The sequence below is a fragment of the Tauraco erythrolophus genome, chromosome 15, assembly GCF_009769465.1.
Source record: "Tauraco erythrolophus isolate bTauEry1 chromosome 15, bTauEry1.pri, whole genome shotgun sequence".
NCBI lineage: Eukaryota > Metazoa > Chordata > Aves > Musophagiformes > Musophagidae > Tauraco > Tauraco erythrolophus.
The window spans coordinates 12,397,956-12,423,826 of NC_141479.1; the positions used below are offsets into that span (position 1 = coordinate 12,397,956).

General features: G+C 38.6%; 2 protein-coding genes across 2 annotated transcripts in view; one reads left to right on the top strand and one right to left on the bottom strand.

The window, feature by feature from the left end:
• The first annotated feature begins 93 nt into the window (after positions 1–93).
• Positions 94–1,960, top strand: SS18L2 (SS18 like 2). Its single transcript, XM_086620951.1, has 3 exons — positions 94–163; positions 292–368; positions 1,089–1,960. The coding sequence occupies exons 1-3, from the start codon at positions 95–97 to the stop codon at positions 1,174–1,176; spliced, it is 234 nt and encodes a 77-aa protein (XP_086477077.1). The 5' UTR covers position 94; the 3' UTR covers positions 1,177–1,960.
• A 1,565-nt stretch (positions 1,961–3,525) lies between these two features.
• The window catches only part of GARRE1 (granule associated Rac and RHOG effector 1), a 59,557-nt gene continuing 37,211 nt past the window's right edge, over positions 3,526–25,871 (bottom strand). The window contains exons 3-14 of the mRNA XM_086621007.1: positions 24,047–24,253; positions 21,443–21,583; positions 21,070–21,165; positions 20,756–20,917; positions 19,635–19,793; positions 15,221–15,318; positions 13,622–13,747; positions 12,113–13,104; positions 8,600–8,765; positions 7,581–7,715; positions 5,595–5,673; positions 3,526–5,024 (exon numbers count right to left, since the gene is read on the bottom strand). Coding sequence (XP_086477133.1) covers positions 4,698–5,024; positions 5,595–5,673; positions 7,581–7,715; positions 8,600–8,765; positions 12,113–13,104; positions 13,622–13,747; positions 15,221–15,318; positions 19,635–19,793; positions 20,756–20,917; positions 21,070–21,165; positions 21,443–21,583; positions 24,047–24,253 — 2,688 coding nt within the window. The 3' untranslated portion in view covers positions 3,526–4,697. The remainder of the gene's footprint in view (positions 5,025–5,594; positions 5,674–7,580; positions 7,716–8,599; positions 8,766–12,112; positions 13,105–13,621; positions 13,748–15,220; positions 15,319–19,634; positions 19,794–20,755; positions 20,918–21,069; positions 21,166–21,442; positions 21,584–24,046; positions 24,254–25,871) is intronic.

The window sequence follows — 25,871 nt, forward strand, 5'->3', positions numbered from 1 at the left end:
CGAGGCGGGCGCGAGCGGCCCCTGGGAGCCAATCGGAGCCTGCAGAGGGCGGGGCCGCCGGTTCCCGTCAGCCCTCGCGCGGGGCGGCGGCGCCATGTCGGTGGCGTTCGTGCCGGAGCGGCTGCGCGGGAAAGCGGAGGTGAACCAGGAGACGCTGCAGCGGGTGAGTGCGGGCGCGAGGGGCCGCGGCCGCGGCGGGGCCCGCCCGGCTCGGCTGATGGAGACATGGCCGTGCCCGGTGCGGCCTCGGCGGCGTGAGGCGGGCGGTGACGGCGCTCTCCTGTGCCCTAGCTGCTGGAGGAGAACGACCAGCTGATCCAGTGCATCGCCGAGTACCAGAGCAAGGGCCGGGCCACCGACTGCGTGCAGTAAGTCCCTCCGCGGGCGCTGCGCGGCCTCGCGCTGCCGCCTCCGGGCCCCCCCGGGAGCCTCCAAGTGCCCAGGTGCCAACGGCCGTTCCTGCTCTCCAGTGCTTTCCTGCCGTTAAAAAGAAAATGCGGTTGTACTGTGAAGAGGCTTTTGAAAAGTTCCTGTCACAGCTCTGTAAATCAACAGCGCCGCTGTGTAGAACAGCCCCGATTCCGGCTCCTTTTGTTCGGCGCTAATGCGACAGCCGGCTCTGTCGGGCAGGCTTTGCTTCCCCCGGTGTGCGGTTTGCAGAGGGAGGTAATCAGCTCGCGGCTCTGCAGCACTTCAGCCCTTACACCTGCGGCCTGACACCTGGGTGGGCGCTGGCTCCGTGTCCAGACCAGCCCGACAGCGGAGCTTTGTCATCTCCTGCCCCTGAGCTGCCGTCCTGCGGTTCCGCAGCTCCTCAGTACTGATCGTGTGAAGATGTTACCGTGCGTGTTTATTTCAAAGTTGGTACGCGGAAGGCACCTGGTTAGAGTGCAGTTCGGTGCAGTTGACCGGGCTTTAGAACAACAACAGTGTATGGAGCTGTTCGCCCTGAGGTTTTTAATTATTTTTAGTTTGCTGTTTTTTTCCCTAACAGCAAATATTGATCAGATTACAAAAGTGACTATTAAAGTGTGAGCAGTTTCCTAGAAAAGAACACGTTTCCCAGGCAATGTTTCTTCCTCTCACAGGTACCAGCATATCCTGCATAGAAACCTGATTTATTTAGCTACAATTGCCGATGCGACACCCCCCAGCACGCAGAAGACTGTAGACTGACTGTGCGTACCTGGACACGAGCAGTGACGCTTTAAGAATCCTTAGAAATACTTAGCTTAGTCCCACTTTGAGAGCTGAGAAGGTGTGGTCTTGAAAGGCAAGTAAAGACTCATCCATACTTTTATGTTGTAAACATGAATGTAGTTTTTGATGTACTATTAGACTAGCTTTTCCCCCATTTCTGTAAGCAGCAGTTACGCGTGATAATTATTTATTACACTTCCCTTCTCCTGAAAAACTCTGTGTAGTATACTTCTGAAAACAGCCTGGTTGTCAGGACAGCACTACCAGAGGTGCCTTTGGAGGACTCTTGCAGTCTCACTGAAGCAGAGACTGTTCCGTGACTAAGGTTGTATGACGACAGGGTAAGCATTAGCCAGGTGACATCTCTCTACCTCCAGCATGACGCAGTCAGATGTTGCCATGTATATAAGCAGTAGGCTGTTTTCTATCTTGTGTCATATGAATGGTGCTTAATAAACTAAAGATGTTCTTTATAAATTATAGTATATTCTGGATTAATGTAACACCTTAACAAAGGAACAGCTCAATGGTTTATTGAAGCAGAAATGTTAACTTTTCTAGTAAAGTTAAAAGATGGGACTGTTGCATAACTTGGAGCAAATAAGTGCAAGGGAAAAATGGAGCCTGTACTTCAGTGAGAGAAGGCTGTGTGTTGCCCTAGTTATGTCAAGGCATTTCCTTTTTGCTTGAAATGCTCTGTACTGCAGACTCTGTAAACAAGTAAATTCTTGCATAATCAAAATGGATTCCTGTGCTTCCTGGGTGTCTGTCAGCATTTGTGTTCAGCTGTATGCTTGCATACTCTTCTCCAGAAAGAGCACGGTGTACTGGCACAACTCAGTGCATTTCAGTGGCATGATTAACATAAGCTAAACTAATAACCTTGGTAATAGTTCTGTCAGGAGGAGGGGGGGTGGAATTTACTTTTTGCTCACTACTATCAAAATTATTTACTCTGCAGTTGCTAAAAATTAAGTGACTTGGTTTTGGCAGTGTTATCTATCCACGCTGCTCGTTCAAAGACACTGCTAAGGCACTTTGTCTCACGTTCTTCAGTGCAGTCTACTTGAAAAAGTAGCCTTAAAGATGCTTCAGATTGTACAGTGCATAAAGTTCATTTTTATATGATGAGTCAGTAAGTAGGCAGTTGACAATTTCCAAACTGTTAAATAATCCCATGTTAATGAAATAAGATCTTTGTTTACAAACCAAAGTTACAGTTTAAGGTGCTGCTCACTTTCAGCAAGGTGCATATTTTAAACAGGTATGACCTATTAAATGTATATCTTTAATAAAGCAAATAGTTTACTTTTACAGAAGCTTTAAAATACAAAATGTACAGTTCCAGTTCAGAAGCATTTGCTATTCACAAGAAGCACTGCAATAAGGGTAAGTTAACTAAGCACCAAACCCTTGCACTTGGCAGTGTAAGTGAAGTTTAATGGCAAGACTCGTTTGCCAAGTGCAACAATTCTTAAAATTACCAGTGTTCAGAACAATCGGAAGCAAAGGACATAGTAGCACCTACGTGGTCAAAATGCAGACAAACTTTCTTTGTTTTCGCAATTCACTTAGGTCCAGAAACTTGCCAGCATTTGTAAGTATGAATAAACTGCAAAAACTACAGCAATGATTTTGGCACTTGTTAGAAAAAGTTCAAAATTAAGTGTTTTCATTAACTTCCATTTTGGTCTTAGTATGAATAACTAGTAAGTACAACCAAATTCAGGATTTAATATTAGATCTAAATGACAAGATTCAGGAAACTCAAAACCATTCATCAAGTTAAATAACCACTAATGTTTTCAGCAGAGGGTTTTCAAAATTGTAGTAGTACAGACCATTAACAATTTACAGACAGAAGCCACACTGATTGTGCAAAGCACGTTACTGTAAAAAGTCTATGTACAGCAAACAAATCTTTGTAAACATGGTCAGTATGAAGTTTCAGAAAACATGGTGACAATATCATAAATACAGGCAACATTGGCATCCTCAAACAGCACAAAAGGTAACAATCTGGGCCTGCAAATATAGCCCGTCACCATACGAACAAAAAAGGTGGGTGGGTTTTAAATACCCACGTGTTTAATAGTTTTAGTGTTGTGTGTATTTTTTTCATTTATATATATATATATAATGTATTTATTTTTTGGTATCTTTAGATATAGATGTACTTAGTTTGTAAAAACAAAAACAACAAATGTGCTTTATCTTCATTGAAAAATTATGTAGTTAGAACTAAATAACCCATTTTACTAGTAGTTAACATATTAGAATGATATGACTTAAGAAAAATACAAAAATAAGATTAATACTGTCAAAACTCTTATACCAGAAAATATTGTGGTTTTTAGACTCTTTCAAAGATGAAATATGAAAATTTAAATAAGCTCTAACTATATAAAGAATCTTCTGTAATCTCAGTTAATATACAGTGGGATAGCTATACATATATTTACCATTGTTCTTCAATTTTTAAGCACCAGTCACTCTCCCGGATCCACTTTGGTTGGAAGATTATTCCTAATTCCACAGGTTCACTTAATGGCACATATTGACTGCAAATAATTACTTTATCCTTTTAAAAAAAATAATGTTCTTTTAACTAACTGCTACCCCACATTTCAGTTTAGTATCTTCTGAGCCAGCTCACGATTTTTAATCAACTGTAGCATCTGAAATAAGACTTTAAATATACGCAAGTAGTCTTTTAGGCTGTACTGTCACACACTGAAGGAACACTGTGTGGATAACGCCTTTGGCCAAACCAAGCAATGAGAAACGGTGTCTTTATTTGAAAACCAGTGTCATATTATCCACACAGATGCCATCTGCTTTAAGCAGCTCAGATAACATTTGTGACACAAGGTTTTGAGTGGTTCTGCTGATCTTCAGAGTCAGGAAACTACCACAAAACTCAGTTTCCCAACTGTTTCTGCAACAGTTTCATAATGAACTCACCTGTGTGGCATAGAAAAAGCTGCTGTTGCACTTCATTTAAAAAAAGTTACCCACAGGCCATTTATGGAGAATACAAAGGCTTTACAGCTTGTTCATTATAAATTTAAACACAGTGTTGAGCAAAGTGACCACTATATATTTGCTTCAGCAAATATTCAATGTGTTTCAGTTAAGATGTTTAACTATAAATCTATATGAAAAATAGCTATAAAATACAGTGTTTCTTGTATGGTAGTCCTTCAGCAGTTTTTTTTTTTAAAAAAAAAAGGTTTTGAAAGTAAAGGCAATATACACACTTCTAAAAGCATTTCTACATCACAGTTTTGGGCTGTTTCAGGTACATCAAACAAACATATTGGCCATGTTTGCTCAGCACTGTAAATCAGAATTCAAGAGTCTGTATATCTCACCCAAACCCCCTCAATTCCATGTTCCATGAGATAAACAGGATATAGCCAATACACAATTGTGAAACAAAGTGTATGTATTTTACATTTGGCCCTGCACACTGCATCTTCCAACATGAAAAGCAGTTAGTACTGATGCAGGTAAGATGGTCTGCGCTCATGCTTTACTGGAAAAGATTTAAAGCCCTTATTCATCTGCTTGTGCTGGGAAGCCTGTTGCTGTGATTGCTGCTGCTGCTGCGCGTAGGCAAAGTTAGAGGAAATTCCTGCTGCTGGAGCACAGTCGTTGGCTGCTGCCCACACGGGTGACTGGAGGATCTGCATCGTGTCGCTCCACTGGCTGACGGGGCTGCTCATGGGATACAAAGGGGAACTCTGACCGGGTAGCGTGTTGGTGACAGAGGACGTATGCTGCCAGGGTGCCTTTGGAGGCCAGGTTTTGGTTTTATTATCCTGAGAAAACAAGATTAGTTGGTTTTGTCGTTTTGGTATTTTTGGGGTTAATTCCAAAATGCGTCATCTTATCCCCTCCTTAAGACATTTTCAGAAGATTAATTTACACTTGAAAGCAGAATTGATACAGATATATAGCACACTCAATTCTTAAAATACCTGCCTGTTGAAAAAACCTTTTTATTCACTTCAGCACATTTGCTTGACACACAGCAGGCCTGCTCTAAGTCAGAATTCTTAGCAAGACAGGTAATAATAAATCTGGCGATACTTTCGTTTTCTCCACACAGACCATTAAAATTGACTGTGTTGCCTCTCAGCTTAACTTTAAATCTTTGTGTTTGTGACAATTCCTGCTACGAGGCAAAAAGATAAGTGATTTCCAATTTCAGTATTTAAACTTGGTAACTTTGATAAAAACATCTAGAACTACTAAGGGTGCAAATGGTTTGGGTTTTAGCTGAGGTAAGCAATCTGGAGGTACATATGCTATTCTAGTTGTCTTCCTAGTGTAAACCACCCCAAAATGCAAACAGTAAGAATGACTAAGCAAAGCTATTTTCAGCTTACCTGATTACGGTCATCTGCTGCAGAAAGTAGAGGTGGTGACGGTAGTGTACTCGGTTCTTGCTCACCACTGCTGTGTTTTCTGCCCAAAAAGAGTGTGACATTTTATTTTTTTTCAAAAATGAGTCACCCACATTAATCTGCTACTGGCACATACCATTCTGTCATATTTGACAGCCTAGAATGTGTACTGACATTTCATCCTGTTTTTTGTATCAGTACAGGTAAAAGCAGCAATGCAGAAAGAAATTCATTACTGAACACTGTCAGAGGCTTGACAGGGCAGTGGTTCTTTGAGCTACAGCTTCAGCAACATGCACACATTTTTGTGGAGGTGAAAAGAAAATGGGCTAGTCTTTTGCCTACTTGGAAGAAATCTGTCAGAAATTGCCTTTTTTCTTCTGTTATCTGCTTTTTTTTTTTAAGTATCTTTTCTGAAATAACTTTACAGATAAGACAAACAGTTGAGCAAGTGAAACATCTGCTGAAGCACAGTGACCTAACTGAGGAAAAATGTTGTACCTTAGGTATTAGGTCACAGAGTTAAACCAAATATCAAAGAGAAGTCCTTCACCACATGGGCATTCTGGAAGTTGGTTTCTTTCTTGCCTTTTTTTTTTTTTGTGTGGGGGGCAGGGGGGCAGATGGTGTGGTGGGATGAGGTGGGTGGGTTTAGATTAAAGCAGAAGTCTTTTATCCTTTCATCCTTTGTTTGAAAAAAAAAAAAAAAAAAGAAATCAATCACCATGCTCCAAGTATCTGACCTCCACAGAACACTCAACCCTTTTGTCTTCTCTTACTTCAGTTTAGCGTTTATTGAAGGTCGATGCCTATCTTTTCTATATAAAGTCTTGGTAAGCGTAAATATTCAGAAAACGGCTCTTTTGGTCAATTCCTTTCAACTTGTTTGCCTTAGTCTCGTTATTTTCAACTCCAGTATACTTCCTTTCTGGCAATGCATATAAAAATAGCTATCCAGGTATAATATGCAGGAAAATGGTAGTATATCCACTGACTTTTTCCTGTCACCAAAAAAGCAGACAGACAATCTTGTATCTAAATATATTGAGTCCAAATTATTCTGTGATCTAAACAATAGAGTACCTGGCCACAGAACTAGCTTATTTACTTTTAGAAAAGGCTCTGAAAAATAGTTTGAGAGAATGACCTCGAATTGGAATTGGGTTGGAATTCATGTTTCATCTTGTGCCTTTTATTATTGTCTTAACTACCCTCTACTGGGGAATCACTGAGGTTCTAAGGATATCCAGCTTCTGGCCCTTTAAAAAAGCAGAAAGCAATTGTTGTAATTCATACTACTACTTTCAAGTGGATTGTTCATAGTTAAAAATCCTGCATTCGTTTTTGAGTTACTGAGCTTATTTATGCATGCAATTAAGCCTCCTTTTTGTATTATCAGAAATAAAAGACTAAATAGGAATGTATTTATGATGACTAAAATGGCGGTGGTAGGCAAGGCCAGACAAAAGTCTACACAATATTATCAGCAGTATTTCTGGAATGCCACAAAGTTGCAGTAGAAGACAGGAAATAGGAACTTGGCTGGCATCAAAACGCACAACATTAGGGACATGACAAAGGTGCAGTCAAGTAGGCAGTTCAAAGATGTAGACCAATTCCAAGATGATCTCCAAGGCCTCAGTAGTTTAGAAAGAAGTGGCATCCAAAATAAATTATGTTAAAAGAGGGAAAGCATCAGATCTTTTCTAGACCTACTGAATTTCAGCTAACAACTGGCTATTTGCAGAGATGCTAGTTTGTATGAGGAGACAGCTACTAATATAACTCAATTTGGGGATCCCTAGCATTAAAGTCTCATGCACTATAAACTGATCCGTATCATCACTGTAGTATGCAAACTGACACTTGTACAAGCGTCTAATTAGCAGGAATTTCCTTTGTGTGGCTCCCGAAATTATCAAAGAAGAATCTTACTAACTGAGATGTATTTCTGTTCGTTCTGCTCACCTTCTCTGCTTTACAGCAGCAACAAGGTCTGGCCCTGAGAACATGGAGAACAAACTGTCTCCATTAGCCGAGGAGGTCTCATCACTTGAGCTGGCAGAGTCTCCTTGAGTACCAGACCAGCTATTTGTCACATCACTGTAAGATAAAAAAGTTGTATTAGTCCTTGTATTTACAGTGCCTGGTCCAGACCGTATGCCCCAGTTAGTTATGCGGAATCTCTGTCACAGGTAATACCTCAGAGCACAAAGAAGTTTTAATACTTTGTAAATTGTAACAGGAATACACACACTTTCACTTACTTACTTTGGAGCGATCACATCAACTGCTTTGTCTGTCACAGTCACTTTACATTTATTTTACTAAAATAATTACATAAATTAAAAGTGCCTCTCCTGGTTAGGAAGGAGAAACAAATGATTCTTGGTTTTGGAATCACTAAGCACTTGACTTTTTCATTGCAAAACTGAGCTAGAACACATACTTGTCCTAGTGGTTTTAAGCTGGCCTGAGAATCACAGCTATTACTTTATGGACAAGCGGACGGAGGATTTTTAAGTACTTCTGTTGTAATAGACAGTTATGATTTGGGAGAGATTAAGAGCTACTAACATACTGTGACATGCCTTACAGGAGCCAGATTAAGTGGCTAAAATGTGGAAAGCTGAATTCAGTCAGGCACCACAACTCTCACAGCATCACTCTCCATCAAAACTAGGTCTTTTCAAAATACTGGAAGAAAAGCATTCTGAATGAATCTGTGCTATAAATTCCTTATTTCCTCTGTTCACGTCAAGGTTCGTGTACATTCTACTCTAAAGACAGACATCAAACAAATGTCAGTGCTTCAGTATCAGGAAAGCAGGAAGGGCTCAGATTTCTCACTCTTGACATAATGAAGTGCAGCTTTCACAGATGCAGCAGCAATTGGAAAAAAAAACCAGTATTGCCACATCCTGCCAAGTCTGAGAGTAAAGTACACTCATATACAATAAAAATACGTAGCCTGTCCAAGCTCTTACCCTTCTGTGAAATACTCGGGAAAGGGCCAGGTTTTATGAGGATCATCAGGAAGAGGCCAGTTGCTCCGTGTGTTGCTTGGACGACGGACGTGCTGTCCTTGCCTTTTTTGTTGCATAGCCTGGTTGACCCCAGCAACATAGCGGGCAAATTCTGGATCAGAGCCGACTGAAGAAAAGAAACCAAGAAGTCAGTTGCTGACATTCAGCTATTTCTGCCACAATTATCCCCCTCCTTTAATCCTGTAGGCTTGACCATACCCCACAACAGAAAATAATTCCCTCACTGATAATAAATGCCAGACAACAGCTGATACCTCGTCACGGAACAATGAAGAACACCGAATGGGAAACGTTTTTAAAAAAGTAGATACGCACCATCCGTACAGGATAGATAATTTTCACATGGAAGTACACCTGCCCTTTGCATTCCATCAGGGAAATAGTATTTGTCACTATGATCGCATCTGTACACTGAAAGGTCCAATATCCCATCAGCAGACACTGACGGAATTAAAGCCTGTACGTTTATCCAAGCTCAGAGAAAAAGAACGTATTAATTATTACAGTTGATTCCAGATTGCAACATGATTTCCAGCTATGTTGTGATCCTGCTTACTTCAGGAAATCAGAATCTCAGATGGATTGTGTTAGAACATACAGCCCAGAAATTACCTACTTCCTACAAAAACTAGACAACAATCAAGAACATTCTGATCCTGACCTGCAAAACATTTCAGAATAAGGTTTATATTTACAGAAAAAGCAGTAATTCTTTAAAAAAATTTAAATTCTTCCATTCTTAAAGTGCTTTATGTGTCCCAAGCATCTGATAAGTAACCTAATGAGTGATAAGCATGATCCTGAGCAGACACAGAAAAAACCTTAATCCAAAAGTGTTTTAAAAGCTCAATTGATCAGAGCAAATAATTCATGTATTAAAAATAATGCTCTTATGAGTCAGTGTAATTGAATTTATATGGCTTCTGTTGCTTTTGGCCTTTTGTGTGGGTTTTTTTTTTTTTAGGGAAAATTCTGCAGTCTGACTGGATTTATGGAAAAATGTCTAGACTACATGCATAGTAATTGCAGCAGGAAGTGCAGAGCTACTGGCTTGCTGGTCAGTTTTAAATTAAGAGTGAAGACTGAAGAACATCCAGCAAGCATGCACAGCTTGGAAAGCACAAGTCAGTCTTTCATGTGACGGCTTCCCTACATTCAATTCAGAATTTAGAAGAAAATTTTCCTCATTTTCATTTGGCACATTCAGAAAAGAGCTCCACAATGTTTTGTTGGATGCAAATTAAAACAACAATGAAGAAAATAACTTTTGTTTCTATACATTCTTTATTACATAATCAAGGGACAGCTATCTGACAGCTGTACAGAAACAAACCATTCCCACATCTTTGTGTCAATTTAAGATGAGACTGGAAGCTAGATCCTCAGATTTAAGGATAGATCCTAGCTAGATTCTGAAGGGCGTGCAGGTTTTCCTGTGGATAGCGCAAAGTGTTCAATTACTGTAATATTCAAAGTAGCACCTTGTGTTGATTTTTACCTTAATAAAAACGTATCAGGTAAACAGCTTTTTATCAGATATGTTTTTTAAGTAATTCTTTCACATCTGTGAAAATAATTCAAAAGACCTGGAGGTATCAACATTCCTTCTACTAGTTCTTACTATGACATTCCTTCATCAAGTTCTTAGAGATGATAAAAGTACAGCAAAATACATTTTTGGTACCTAGGTAAGCTTTTGACATGAAAAGCCATCAATTTTACAGATCTGTAATTAGCAGATTTGCATCTGAAAAGAGACACAATTTTCAGGCTCTAAAAACATTTATCAAAAAAGTAATGCCATTTGTTTCAAATGACAAATGTACAAAGTCCTGAGGAAGTCTGGAAATAAGTGTTTCATGTTTTAAAGCTTTCTGTACTACACTAAATAGAGCTTAAACTTAAAATTCCTACATCACAGCTCAACCTGGCAAGTTATTCAAAGAAAAGTTATCTTTCCAATGGAAAAATTATTTGATTGAAAGGGTTTTTTTTGTTTGGTTTTGGTTTTTAAAACCCCAGACCTGTGGAAAATGCTGTTTACCTGTCACTTCAACAGTAGAAACATGTATCTTAACCCATAGAACACTACTGATGAGCTTGAATCAAGTCACCTTTTCAGAGTATCACTTTCAAAGTCCTTGATATTCATCATATCACAAACGGAACAAACCAAGTAGCTTTATGTAGACTGAAAGGAAAATACTACAGAAATATAATGGATTCAAAATGCTAAAAATGCCAGTCCTTTGTGTACTTACTTTTTTTTCCCCTACACATGCAGGTACTTGGTGCTTGGTGAAAATTATTCTGTTCTTCCTTAAAGGTTGTGGTAATCCTTAAGTATGTACCATAAGTACGTTTAAATAAGATGATGCCAATTCAGACTTAAAATTGTTAAGAAGCTTTTGTTAACATAACTATGATGCCTATTTTTGCTTATAAATTCCATTAATTTATCAATGAAGTTGACAAAATAACTACCAAAATTATGAGTCAATTGAGTTGCTTTCTGAGACACCTACACAGTCCTAATACATGTGTGTGCAAATGAGCGCAGGAAAAGGATTCATGGCTTGATAAAAGGTTTTCCTGTTCTGTTGCTGCCTCCCTCCAGGCAGTTTTCATAAATGCATACTACAAAGTCTCTGTAGCTAAGTTCCAGGCCAACAGAAATTATATTTATGGGAGAATAGATTTCGAAGTTGTTCTTAGTACTGCTATCAGAAGAATTCATTAATCTCCTCAGCCTCTGCAGTCAATTTCATAGTCTTTAGCTATTTGCTTATGGCTATAAAATTTTATCTCGCTTCATCTTTGACAATAATCCCTCTACATTTACAATTTATTGGTGGTTCAAACACATCTGGCAAACCACATGGCACTTGCTCTTTAGCCTCTAATCCTTCAGCATCCAAGCTTTTCACTGCAGTAACAGCTGTAGAACAGGAACCAGTATAACTCCTATGGATCTGCACAGTAAAGGAGGGGAAACGCAGGGATGTGGGAAAGATGCAATCCATCTGTACCTCCAGACTGACAGATTGGTAAAGAGCAGGAAGGATCATTTTGGGGAGAGGTAAAATACGTAAGTTCAGGAGTTGACAATGGTTTTAAACAATTTTACAAATTAACAATAGGAGGAATATAATCCGTAAGTATCTGTTCTGGTGCTTTGATGTAGTCCACACAGAAAAAGTCAGAACTACAACTGGGACAAGAAACAAGGAATTTGTTTGCATTCTTATTTATTAATGCAAGTTGGTTGTACTTTAGTTCACTTTCTGTTAAAAAAAGAAAAGAGGCATACATAAAAATATCTACTTGCCTTTGTAAGCACCCTAGCATCTGGTGGATAGTGCTAGGAAGTGACAGTTACTGCTAGCAGTATTTAACAGCATTCTTTCTAAAAGGACGCTTATGAAAAACAATAGTAAAGGAAAAGACACACACCTGCAGGGTCAAAAGGCAGGATTTCTCCCAACATCCCAAACACTCCATCAGTTTGGTCACGGTTTGGCCATGTGTTGTTTCTAGGTCCTTGTGGTTTCTGTCCTAACATCTCAGACATCATATTGTCCATATAGCTGCTCACAAGACCCAAGCTGAACAAATCGGAGCTTAGATCTGAAAAACCAGGATTGTTCCACTGGTTTAAATGAGCCAATCCAGCTCCAACAGCTTGGGCTGGCTGCTGTGAAGAATTAGTCAGCCATTTGGCAGGTACACGTTGCTGTGGTCCAATAGGTTGAAGCAGGTGTTGGTAATACTGCATTTGCTGCTGCTGCTGCTTTTGTGACTGTTGTTGCTGTGACAAACCTTGCTGAGAAGGATGCAGTGGTGTGTGAGAGACAGAATGCGGTTGCTGTTGTACTGTTCCTGATTTTTGTTCTGTTGCTGTAGAGGATGCAACAGAGTTCCTTCTTTTCACCATTGGAGAAGTCTGCTGGGATTTGCCCATGTTAAAACCAGACAAGAAATCTATAACATCCTGCATTTCTTGGTCAGTTGGTAAATTCATACCTTTGTCATCATTGCCGTCATCTGGTTTGAAGAAGTTGTCCCGTCTTTCAATTAGAAACCCATTCACCAGCTGATTATTTGTGCTCTGAATTGACTGCAGTGAATCTGCAGTCCTAGGAAAATTACCAATGTTCAAAATACTTTGTAACCGGGCATCTATGTTAGTGGGCATTTTAGCTTTCTCCTCCGAGATGGAACTTATGAAGACATTTTTGGAAGGTGTACTGGGGATTGAATAACTTCCAGTATTACTTGTACTGGTGCAGGAAGTTTTTTTCGTAAACCGTGAAGTCAGTTTTGAGAACGTCTTTTGTAGACCACCTGAAGATTTGCTTCCATTTCCAGATGGCATGTCAACTTGATTCCCAAAGTCTGAGATTTCACGCTGTAACTGGATCTGAATACAAGGCAAAGCTTGCTCCCTGAATCAACAAAAACATGTATATCAAACCACCCAATACATGACTGAGTTTGTATATTGATTGAGTACTTTGGAGGAAAAAAAAAAGTGTATTTGGGTAATAGCTACTGGAAGAAACAAAATCAAAGATTACCAAGTTCATCAGCTACTTCTTAGGGCAACAGTGCAATTATTACTAGTATTTGCAGTAGCATTAACTACTCTCCATTTCTTAGGAAGTTTTAATTGTGCTTCAAGACCTAAATGGAGACTAATTTAATATAAATCAAGTATTTTTGTGAGAGAAACAAATAGTTTTGTACACTTGGACAAGCTGCTGGTTTGGCTTTAGAAAGACTGCTGTATCTCGGTATGTACCCACAGGGTACCTACGTAGGCTACCAATTTCTTGCTCTCAGTTTGACTACTGCTTTCCCCTTCTGAGGAATCAGTACTATCAAATTCCTCAGTACAGATCTTTCAACAATGATGGCGTTGTTTAAGCTAGGAAAGTGGAGCATGAGGCTCAAGAGATGTACCTTCCTTCCTTCCACCTGTGTATGTCAAACACAGCAGTATAGAGCACATCTACTAGTCCCAAAGTCTTCTCTGGATCCAGACTCCTCTGTAGCAAAGACATTGTTGCTGGATCTTCTTTCAGACACCTGTAATCATTAAGTTTAATTTAAAAATCAAAATTTTAATTTTGCTCTATTAAAAAATGTTACCATACTAGTCAGATAACAAAAGGCCAGTTGATGCACTACTTCTGCTCCTACAGAGGTGCAACTAGTAAAGGCAGAATCATGTACAAATGCCTGAGGATTCCTAAAGACTACGCCTGCAGCCCCAGTTTCTTTCTACTCTTGAACATACAACTAATCTAACTGTAAAATTAAAGAGTTATAGAATTTATTTTAAAATCATTATTAATTATTAGCTCTTTAGATGAGCAGGCATAATTCAGGCATAGAGGTAAGAAATAACAAACACACAAAGCCCATTTCTGGAAAACGGCAAGAGCACTCAAACCTGAAACAAAACACTAGCGCGTGGGTGCACTCTGGAGTTCAGCGCTAAGAACCCCACCGTGACAGACCCCATGTGGAAAATGATTCAGCATATCCAACAGTGGGGAAGGTTTTACTGAGCTGTGAAAATGCAGCATTAGTGAATTCTCCTCATTAATGGCACAGAATTAGGACTGAATTTGAGGTGAAATCGAAATAACTTAAACATTAGCACATTTGTCGAGAACCTAATGAGTCCCTCCAGCAGAGACGAGCAAAGAGACACTCTCACGGTGTGTCAGCAGGCGGAGCTCTTCCAGAGCACAGAAAGCCTGGCTAGAAGCACTCTGCATTATTTTAGTTCTTTCATAAAAGAGCAATTTACATAAAGAGAACAGAGAAGTGCCAGTTTATAGAGGAATTTAAGACGTATTTGGGTAAACAGACTATCAGTTGATTCGTACGTCTGGACATACCATTGGTACCATTAGTAACAGGCTGTCTCACTAAGGAATCAGATGAATGAACTGTTGTACTGAAATTCGTTAACACCAAGTACTCTGAAGGAGGAGAGAAAGGAAGTGTTCTAATTCCATATCATGGTTTCAGAACTAAACTGCAGACTAATCCATTCTCCACTAGGCAGTCAACTGCTATCAGGAACAGCGTCTCTTGGACCACAGAGTTCTACAACAGCGCTCAAACAACAGCTCAGTGAAGAAAGAGCTAAAGCTCTCATATTAATCTCATCTAATTCCTGGCCTTCCTGAGGTAACAGCTGTGAGGACCTGCCAGAGAGGAGCATAACAGAAATACTATTGGATTTTTTTTTTAAACCTTCTCTTTCATCATCAAGCTTTTACTTTTTCTTTAAAAGTATGTTTTAGTGCCCCAGCACCGCCTCTCTTCTATTGCCTCCAACAGAGGCAGCACTAGTACAAAGTCAGCTAAAGTCCAACTGTCAGCCTGTCAGGAATGGCGGTAATCACACGGTTCCAGATAAAGAAACTTAAGGAAGATATGCCATAGTTGCAGAGTATTCTCTCTTCCATTTATACTGCAATATTTTTCCCTATATATTTCAGTCACAGCTATTAGTATAATCTGCAATACAGTATTTCTATTTACCAAGTTGATGGAACTTGCACCACAATTCTGGATCCTTCTAAACTTATCTGAGGAGCATAGGCTTCTTTATTTTCAATCTGTGCTGTGTCCACAACCACCTATCAAATAAAATGAAAATAAAAGGGAAATTATTTTAAGAATTATTTCTAGTTATTTTATCACTGCTGTAGTTAAGATGCAATAGTCTCACCGCCCTGCCACACTACAGGTGCAAAAATTAACCAGATACAAGCAAATCAACGCACAAAATCATTGTAAGTTGATTTCTATTTTAATAGCCAAAAAAAAAGAAAGAATATAAAATGATTAGTTTGATACAGTAACCTATATTTCAAGGACTTAATTCTTCTCAATTACATACTGTAGTTATGCATCACTATGTAGTTACCAACTGCTTTACCTAACAGCTGGTAGTTATCAATGGCTTCATATAACAGTCCTCAACATTTGAGGGGTTTGGCACCATTACTGCTTTAATAGCTCCCAAACACCTATTTATAAAAATATCTAAAATAATTTGACTGCAGTGCATGGTATGATACAGACAAATAGTATTTAGTCTGGAACTCTTCACATAGCTCAATTTTTAACACACCCCCACACACACCTTTTAAAGTTATAAAAGCCTACACCAACATTTCTGTATTCTACCTAATGAAACTGTACTATTATTAGTTCTCTATTCTATAAAGAGTAGAAAACTGACTGTTCAATTTGTTGAATTCTGAGCCTTCTGTAAGACATCACGAGGATATATGAAGATGAAAGTCTTGAAAATTAACCTTCTGTCATGAACCTTTCTTTTTATGGAATTGAGAAGGAATGGACTCACTTCAGCTTCGTTTAAACTTTAATACCAGTGACAGTAAGTTCCATATTTGGTTTGTGGTTTCTGTTGTTGTCCAGTCTGCATGGGTTGGCCTTTTTGATCATTTCCATAATTTCCTATTTTGGTCATGCTGAACCAGCAGCTTTTTGGCAGCAGTCAGCAGTTCTTGCTTCAGTGACTAGCAGATTAGCTGGATCATTTATCCTTGAAATGGCAAAAGTCCTCCGGTATAAATAAGCCTCAAGGAATATCACTGGCTTTTTTGCAATCATCTACATTGGTTCTACTTCTAACTGTAGTCTACTAGTGGTTAGGAAGAAATGTGAAATATGAATAACACTGAGAGTCTCTTCTCTCTCTTGCTTTAACAAAACCAGCCAATGACACCTGAACACAATTATTTTCCACCTTTTAGATATTTTAGCATAAAGCCTTAGTGTTCCTCCAGTTGACTCCAAGCATTTGTTCGAGTTTATCCAAACTTGTAAAACATGTCTAAGCACAGTGACACAATGCCATGCTATTATCCACTCATGAAAATACCTCTCATTTAATAACAGGGCAACTCCATTACTTTTATTCTTGTATTTGTACCATTCTAATTTTATGTAATTTGGTAATCTGCAATTCAGCTATATTGTAATTACAATTGAGATAAGGAGAGATGAATTTAGGAGTGATTGTTCTCAACTCCTACTGAAAACACTGTCTGCTTCTCAGACCTGTAAGAACTAAAATTCTGATTTGTGCAGATCTGTATCAGCTTCTGGTAAGTTGTGCATGGTAGTGCTCATGGTCTGAGCTTTGTTGGGGGTGTTCCCCCTTGCCCCCATCTTTGTTTCTGACCCTTAAAATGAGTTTTACATTTCTCAATATTTGGTCAGAGTTACAACATCTGGGATTTAAACATTACTAGGACATTTAGCGCTTCTGCAATGCTGTTTTTTTTTCTACAGAAAGATCTCCTAGCACAAGAAAGGATGGCAAAAGACTCAGTTAAACCTCTTCATGGCTTTGCATGAGGCCAATACAAAGTTCTATTTCTACTCATCTGAATTCAACTATTTTAGTACACATTACTTTTATTCAAACATGGAGATTTCTTCAGCTGACCCAAATCTGAAAATACAATTCTTAATATATATGCTAAGGTAAAAACTTGAAAACTGCAGTTGCAAAAATTATTTCTTATGTTAAAAAATTGAAGCCTAAAATAACGAAGCAAACTAAGTCCCATCTAATTGTGCTTTCCACTCTTAATGAGTTTCTTAAAAGGCACATGGCAAGACAGGCTAAAGATAGTGAGACTGTCAAGTAATGTTCTTTTTTAAATCTGGCGTTTAAATGACAAATTTAGACACAATTCTGAACTAACGCAGACAGCTTATTTTCTAAAAGCAGTAAACCAAAGACTACATAATATTGTCCCATGATTTATTCATCTGAGTTCTACATGAAATAAAACTTAAAATAACCACATTCTCCCTCCCTGCCTTGTGGGTGCTTAGAGGATAGCTTCCTGTGCATCAGACATCTATTGTTCTTGTTTTACAGGTGTTTCCTCTCTCATCTCCACCCAAAGAATGCTTTAAAGCAGCATATTACAATTTCTCATCATTGCATGAGGTTACATACAAGCATAATTGAATCTTGTAAAAAATTATGGTATGTAGTTTATAAAGAAAAACCTCAACACTCACACCCTTCCAAATTGCAACAAATCAAAATGAGAATGAACAAAGAAGAGAGAAGGCTTGCAGGTATTTTGTCATGTGTATAGCTCATTACTGTGTCTCTGAAGATAGAAACCTGGTACTTTCAGAACATGAGGTTCATGCAAACATCTTTGGAGACATTCATGATTCAACACAAGTAATATTCCTTATATCAGCAATATCGTTTGGGACAACGTGTAAGTTCTATGCTGACAACTCTCCAAATGTTATGATAAACTTAAAGAATACCAGCACTTTAATTACCAGCAGGTCTAACTAGTTATGTCTAGACTGGGGACACCAGGAGATTTCCAGACTCTTGAGTGCAAATGTGCCTCAGGCCACTCCTCAAATCTCACCAGGGCAGGACTTGGGCGTGCACAACACTGAAACCCCCTGGAAAGGAAATGGTGGGAGGTGCAGCATCCTCCAAGGCATTCCTCATCTAGACACTCAGGAGCCAAGAGCTCCTCCTGAGTTATGGCACACTCCCATAGGGCTGCTGAGAAACAATTTCTTTCTCAGCCTCATTTCCCCTACCTTGCTGCTGACTACCAGCATCCTACCATGAATTATAGAAAGCGAAGACACAATCCCACTTAACCATATACTTTTTTCTAGTTCTTTTACTTATTAGTACTTAAAACCTGTTTTCCTTGAAAACACCTAGGTAGAAATTTGATCAATCTTTCTGTTCCACAGTTGCTTTCTCTCCCTGCAAAGATACCACCTTTTTATGCCGCCCTGTAAAACCTCCTTACACAAAGTGGTTAATGTACTACCATCTCCTACCCTTAAATCTCTGTATCGCAGTGGAGTAAGGATTGATAGCAGATGCACTGCTGTTACAATATTGATAGTCTGTCCCTTTGATTTTAGGCCTTCTTTACATGAAGTATCAGTTGAATTCTAGTAATGTGATATTTACGAATGTGGTATTTACAAAGTTATGTGGCAATATGGATCCTTTCATCAAAAATTACAGTTAGTTACAAAGTCCTGATGGCCTGCCGTCACCTTGAACAAAGAATTGGTATATGAATCAACAAGAAGCATTTATTAAAGGTGATTCAAAGAATACTTGACAGAAACTATCATAGGCTACAGTGTACCTTCATGCTTGCAATTCCTTCCTGTCCTATTGCATTCTTGCCTCCATTTTATTTTTGTCCAGTCAAATGAAAACTCACAGTAGTCCAAAAAACTGATGTGTCACAAATGACACATTTATTAAATGAAGGAGACTGCAGTAATTAGTTATGGAAGCACAAATGCATTTTCTTATCAGAGTATGCTTCAAGCATATATTTTTGGCAACTGTTTAGATACTGTAAAATTCATGGGGTTTGTTTCTAAAGAATACATATGTCTACAGCAAGATATTTAATTGCTCTGTCCTCTGTTGGAGATGTCAGGTAGCATTACTTGGTGCAGAGGACTTCCTGGTTTATGTTGGGCAGGAAACCCTGCTTACATCCAGAGCAGAGAGGAAATGAAAAAAAATGGTTTTTAAAGCTAATGTGAGAGAAGGAGGGGAAGGGGTATTTCTTTTTGACATGGTCATCTATAGATTTAAAAATCTTTCTACTTCACTATGAAACAGAAGTTTCATTTCTTGTGTTCTCTCTAATAACAGAGAGTACGAAGGACACAGTACATTCTCCTGTTCCTGTCAACTACAGGCAGCATCTATGGACTTGCATCCTATGAGATACATTTTGTTCATAAATCAAGTTAGCTGCAGCATTAAAAACGGCAAAACACAAAGTGAGACACTGGAAATTAAATTCCCAATTCTTTAAAATATCTAGTTTCTCTTCAGGATGTTTAAGTAGCCCTTTTTTTGCTAAGCCTATTCATAGTCACTTACCAGTCCAGCTTGGCCAAATAACAATTGTACAGCAGTTTTGCAGGCTCCTCGCCAAGTGGAAGGGCACACCTGATTTAGTACTTCAGTAACAGGAGAGTCATCCCGTGGTGTAAGTCCATTATGGCAGCCAGCTTCCTTAATCAACTGCAGCATCGTGTGCTGAAAAAACGAATAAACTTTGTCATACCAAACACGTGATTCAGAAATGTTAACACCAATGCTTCCGTATGTATTTATCACTGTTCTACACGTTTTCCAAACAACTAGAATGTCTGTTACCTCTGAACCGTCTTGTATTATTAGAAGAGTTCAACTGCAGAACAGAAATATGGAAGACCATCTCTGCTATTTGGAACACAATACTCCTCCAAAATCATAAACAGTATTTTAGCTTAGATTCTTGCAAAATGGTTTAATCAAAAACTATAAAAAGCACTGCAAAGACAACAGAAAAAAAAGCATTTTGAGCTGTGGATTGTTTTAACTCTTTCAGGAGCAAGGAACTGGGCTTATCTAAAAAAAGTGAAAATGCTGATTAAAATTGCCCAAATTACTTCCGAATGGACATCTTTTTCCATTCCTTTATACTGAAAACACAATTAACTTCTCCACAATTTTAAATTATTTTTTTAAAAATTGATTAAAATTTGTAAGAAGACATTAGAAGGAGCTTTGTTACAAAATATTTTTTCAAGGACCTCCCTTAGCGCTAGAATGATCTCGGCCAGACTTATTTTGGCACTTAAGAAGATAAAAGCTCTGAAGTGTCTCACCTGGTTGGGGCATCTGTAAGGGCTCGCTTTCCTCTGCACTTTTTGATACCTACCCCATCTATTTTCAAGAAGTTTACAAAAGCTTCATTACCTCCTGGACTTCTATGCTTCTCTCAGATCAGACTGAATTTGCCCAGGTGGTTAAACCATTATCAGAGGCAGGCGTGGACCTACAATATTATCAACATCTTGTTTCCACAGGAAGTCAGGCTAAAAATACACACTTTTAAATACTCATTTGGCACTGAACTTCTGCTGCAGTTGTTCTCCGAATTTTAAGGAGTTGTACTTTTTCTTTTTTTTTTTTCCTTTTCACTCCACTCCTGTGGTTAGATTCAGGGTTATTACCGTTTTCAGCTTCAGGTTTTCTGCTGCAGACTCATTAAAGGATATTCCTTTCAGAAAATGCGATCCTATCTGGACAGGTACAGTGGGCAGTTCACACTGAATTGGCTGAGGTGGAGTCTGTCTCCTTCCTGTTTGCTGGGCTTCAGCTTCACTGCAACAGCCCTGAAATAAAAAGAACAGACCAATTAGAAGAAATTAAAACGTTAAAAAAATCCTAAAATGAGTCACTTTTTTTTTTTAATTTTTTTTTTTTTAAGATAGTTATTTTCAAGGTGAGGAGGGATGAAAGATAGAGCAGGTTTAGCAGACCATACCTGAAGACTTGCTTCAATAGCTTTTGGGTTCAAGTGGAAGCCAGCCTTCATTGCATATTCACAATGGCCTAAACTCTCCAAAGCCACTTTGTAAGCCTGACATTAAACAAAAAGTTGAGATAGAACCAGCATATCAGCAAGTAAGCACGCAGTCATTGTGTCTGGGTAGGTAATAAGAACGGTTACATGACCTACCCTACTCAGTTCTACAGCATACATGCACTTATGGTAAGACTCCAATACTGTAATTCTCAAATACCTCACGGCTGCCTGTGGTACGTATTTCCACAGTAATACACTCCTTCCTTATTTCATTCCTTGGCCCACTGACTGCACTACACGCACATGAAAGCGGCAGACATTAAAAACTCACCTGCAAAGCACTGTCAATTTTCATGTTTAGCTCTTTGAGCTGATGTTCAGGGATTGCCACACTCTGTGAGCAGAAAAGTTGCTGAACTTCAATTCCTGCCAAACATCCATCGCAGCCTCTTTCTCGCAGTCGAGATGTGGCCTGTAATGTAAAATAAAAATCCAGGATAAAGAGGTTCAATGTTAAACCAGGTCAACCTTAATTAATTTTTTAAAAGAGCAAAACACCCCTACAGAGTACAGGACATTATAAAGAAGATGAGAAGCAGCACCTGGTGGAAAGGATCTGGAGGAGATTATTTATTGTAACTTATTAAACCTCTGCTGCTACTTTGAAAGCACAGATCTCATGTAATTTGTACGGCATATAGATGTTGGCTAGCAACTTCTTTCAGCATTGTTTGCTGTTACTATTTCAGCTCCCTCTCAGGACTAAGGATCCTGTTACTCAGGCCACATGATGACTGTGGTTACCAGAGGAGAGACTTACAACTTCAACACAAAGGGTATTTTAAACACTTGCCACGGAAACAGAAGATACATTTCATCACATGTACAAACTTTCCTGTGTACATAAGAAGATATACTTTATAAAATTAAGGGTGATTACTGTGGTGCAATTTGAGGAGAGCCACACAAGACTAAGATCAATTTAGCATAGCAAGAGAATAGCTTTATGTAATATGACTTTGAAAAATAAGAAGTATGAAAAGCCAAATATCTAGTTTTAACTGCAAAATATTACACTACTGAGCAGGGTAAAACAAACAGAAACCTACTCTCAACTGCATTTAAGGCCTCAGATGCAACTTATTTTTCAATCTAAGACGGAGTCTTGCTCTAAAGCAGGACGTCCAAACTGAGGATTTTTGGTAGTACAGCAAACGTACAGACACATTGTTCACCCTGTTGACACATACAAAGTTATAGCATTTTCAAAGTGAAAATCTTAAGGAAAAATACTTCTGAGCTACTGACAAAGTATCATCTTAAACTTTATTCTGAAACAGCAGTGTATTCTCCTGCCAATTTTATGGCTGTTTTTTATATGGAAATAATGGTTTGCCTTCCTCTCTACAAAGTAAAAATGTGGAAAGATTTCAGTATTTCAAATCTCCCTTCTATCAAAATGACTTGCATATTAGTCTATCTACAATTATAAAAGAGAGATATTTTATTTATTTACAGCGCACAGATTTTTCTTATGCTATCCTAAAACCCCACATGAATACTTTAGTTAAGTTATTTTAGTCAATCATAAAAATTGAGAAGTTTCTTTCATTGTTTTTCTGGAACCAGGAGGAATCTGTATTTTTCTCTTCTTCTCCCCACGTATGTTTAATAAGGGATTTCATTAGTGTCATACTTGTCCTAAACTCTATTTCGAAATACAGATTTTATCAACAGAAATAGCTGCAGTGGGCTGTTAAGGAGGTAAGAAAGAAAGTTAAGGTTCCAGATTCTGCAAATCCAAGTTTAATTTTAACCACATTTTAAACAAACTTGATAGCAATTGCAAGGCATTTCTAGAAATTGTAACACAATTTTAAGGAACTAAGTATACTAAACATAAAATTAACTATTTTTATGCAAAAGGAGTAAAGCTATGCCAGGATTAGAGCTGTTACTATTATCTATAATACATCTAAAGCACTCTCAAATCCCTATTTTATCCAGTGAAATACATTTATGCTGCAGTAAAAATTACAAATAATTCCTCTGCATTCATAGTTCTAAAGGAAACTTGTTTGCTTTCATATACTTTCCAGATGTTAGTTGATAAATGGAAACCTTGACAAGATTTCCAGTCAAGATGATTAACATGCCTGTGTGGGCTGCCAAATTAGACTTCAAAAGCACATGCTCCAAGTTACTTGAATTTAAGGAAACCATGCACTCAGTGTCTGAATACATTTTGATCTATCAGTCTGCAGACTTCAATAGTGCAAGGGAAAGCAGAAAAGCTCATAAAACTATTTTTCTTTGTAAAGTACTTTTTTTGGCAGAGGAAGTAAAGATTCCACAGATGGCAAGTGTTTGTGAAAACAGAAGTCCAGAGTGTAGTACATCTAAGTAATACAAATAACATTCTAACAATTGATGGATCGAGTAACATCAAGCTTAAGTGAAGACAAAAGTGGTGAAAGTTACCATAAAGATTTTTAAATACAAAATAGAATTCATGCTCAAAATTTAAAAGAAATAGACATTATCTAAATTATTTTTCATCAAGATTTTGCTCTGTTTTTGCAAAGACTTAGTGTCTTTGTATTTTTTTTTTAAATTCCCCTCTGTCAAACCACAGTTAAAACATTGTTAATTCATTACTAATAACAAAAAGCTGTTTCCATTTTTTGTGAACTCCTAAAGTACAATCATATCACAAAGAAAACTTTACGAAGGGCAAAGACAGCACAATCACCTCATAGGTAAAACAAGTTTTAGCATCTGAAACTAACTGCACCATGTTCCACCTTCAAATGTAGCCTGTGTTCAAAATTAGAGATTTTCTTTCTTTATTAGGGCATCCAGCCTGAATTTAGGTTTCACTAAATATAACTGTCATTTCACTAAATAAAATGTCACTACAGCAAGAACTCCATACCTCTGCTGCTCCTCTCCATGACCTTATTGCATCTTCTAGCTCATTTGTGGGGCTCAGATTTGAGGCTCCAACCCCACTAACATTCTTTCTCTCCTGAGCCACGGCTTCAGCAAAGCACGAGTGTGCCACTGGCTGGACCTTCTGCAAAGCTTGTGACAGGAACTGAAAGTGAACCTGCATCACCGTCAAGAAACATCGCCCAAGCACCTGCGGGAGAAGAAACAAACCAATTTCAAGCAAACAGAAGATTTCATGCAATTTTCCCTTCTTCCTTTTTTTCCCCCCCAGTGTTTGAGATAAGGAACTAAGTTAAAATCAGACCTTATTTTTTTTATTAAAGTAACACTTCAGATAATAAGTAACGTGATATTTAACCATTTACTTAAGATAAACAGTGAGTAAGCACTGGTTTCGATGAATTAAGTGGATCAGTTCAGACTGATCCCATGTCACTTTTACTTCCACAATAAAGTCATGGTTATTTGAGGAAAGAAAAGCTTAAGTTCCTTAGCAATATTGAGCACATGAAACAATACAAAACAGGGAGTAGCATATTATCACAAGGACAAAGTCAGCAGCAAAACCCACTTGCACGTAAACCAAGCTGAATTTATGCTAAAAAAACCCAAAACAAAACAACAAAAAATTCTGAATCATTTTAAAACATTATTGTAAAAATCAGACAAGTTTAATCCAGCAGTTTATCTTCCAAGCAGAGCAAAAACCGGTAACGAGCGTGAAAAACATTTTGCCACATAGTACAGTGGCAACACAGTGCCATTTTTAGAATATAACAGAGACTGCAGAATGCATGCACAAAGTTGCAGCCCTGTCACTTGCATTGTCTGGCAGGAACTGCTAACGCTGGCACAAATCTTCTCTTCAGAACGTTTCACTGAAATGGGGCACATAATACTCACTCGGAAAGCCCGAGGAAAGACAGGGAAGCGAAGGGCTGCCGGTCCCTCCCCATACTCACCACGCTGAAGGCAACACCAGCATCGTGCTGGGGAAGGGGTGCCCACCTCGACCAGCTGGAGCTGGGCTCCGGGTCCTGCACCTCTGTCCCCTGCGCATTTCCATCCCCATTTATCTTCCTCTCTCACACCAATGGCTAATGAGAATTATGACTGAAGACAGACATACATGCCTCAGTTACTACAAGCAAAACAAAACAGGTCACACAAACTGAGTATTTAGGTGCAGCCACCACATGTGGAATCCAGAAGGACAACCTGGAGAGCAAAGCATGCCAACAGGAGTGCTCCATCTACCTTCACGGCCATGCTCTCCTAAGCAGATGAAAGCTTACAACAAAGCATAACTAGAACACAGCAGAGAAGCAAGTGTTTTCCAAATTACTGTCCAAAGTATTTAAAAGCTATTCAAAGTGTTTTGTTTCTTCCACGGAGTTTGTCACACAAAGTGGTTTAAAATGTATATTTGACTTTGATATATTAAAAAAGACTCAACTTGAATTCCATTTTAGGAATAATTCATAAAATGCACAGATAATGTACAACGTCATTGTGCCTTGGAGCAAATAAATTATCTGGCTTATTTTCAGCCACATTCTTCTGGAATAAAAATATTCAGACACAATGATCTTACTGGCAAGACTCTGTAGTCACACGAACAGTTATGTGCATTAACTATCTACTTTCAGAAGAACCAGTGGTGGCAATGCTTTTTTCCATTGCATCCGGACTGCTTTTGACATTCCATTCTGGTTCAATCACTTCCCTTCTTTGTACAAAGGCATAAAATTAAACATTTTTGGTACTTTGACTGACCTCTGAAAGTGGAGTCTGCCTTATTAAAAAGG

Coding starts and splice junctions, on each gene's coding strand:
- SS18L2 (XM_086620951.1), top strand. CDS start 95: ATGTCGGTGGCGTTCGTGCCGGAGCGGCTGCGCGGGAAAGCGGAGGTG. Junction 164..291: donor ACCAGGAGACGCTGCAGCGG/GTGAGTGCGGGC, acceptor CCTGTGCCCTAG/CTGCTGGAGGAGAACGACCA. Junction 369..1,088: donor CGGGCCACCGACTGCGTGCA/GTAAGTCCCTCC, acceptor TTCCTCTCACAG/GTACCAGCATATCCTGCATA.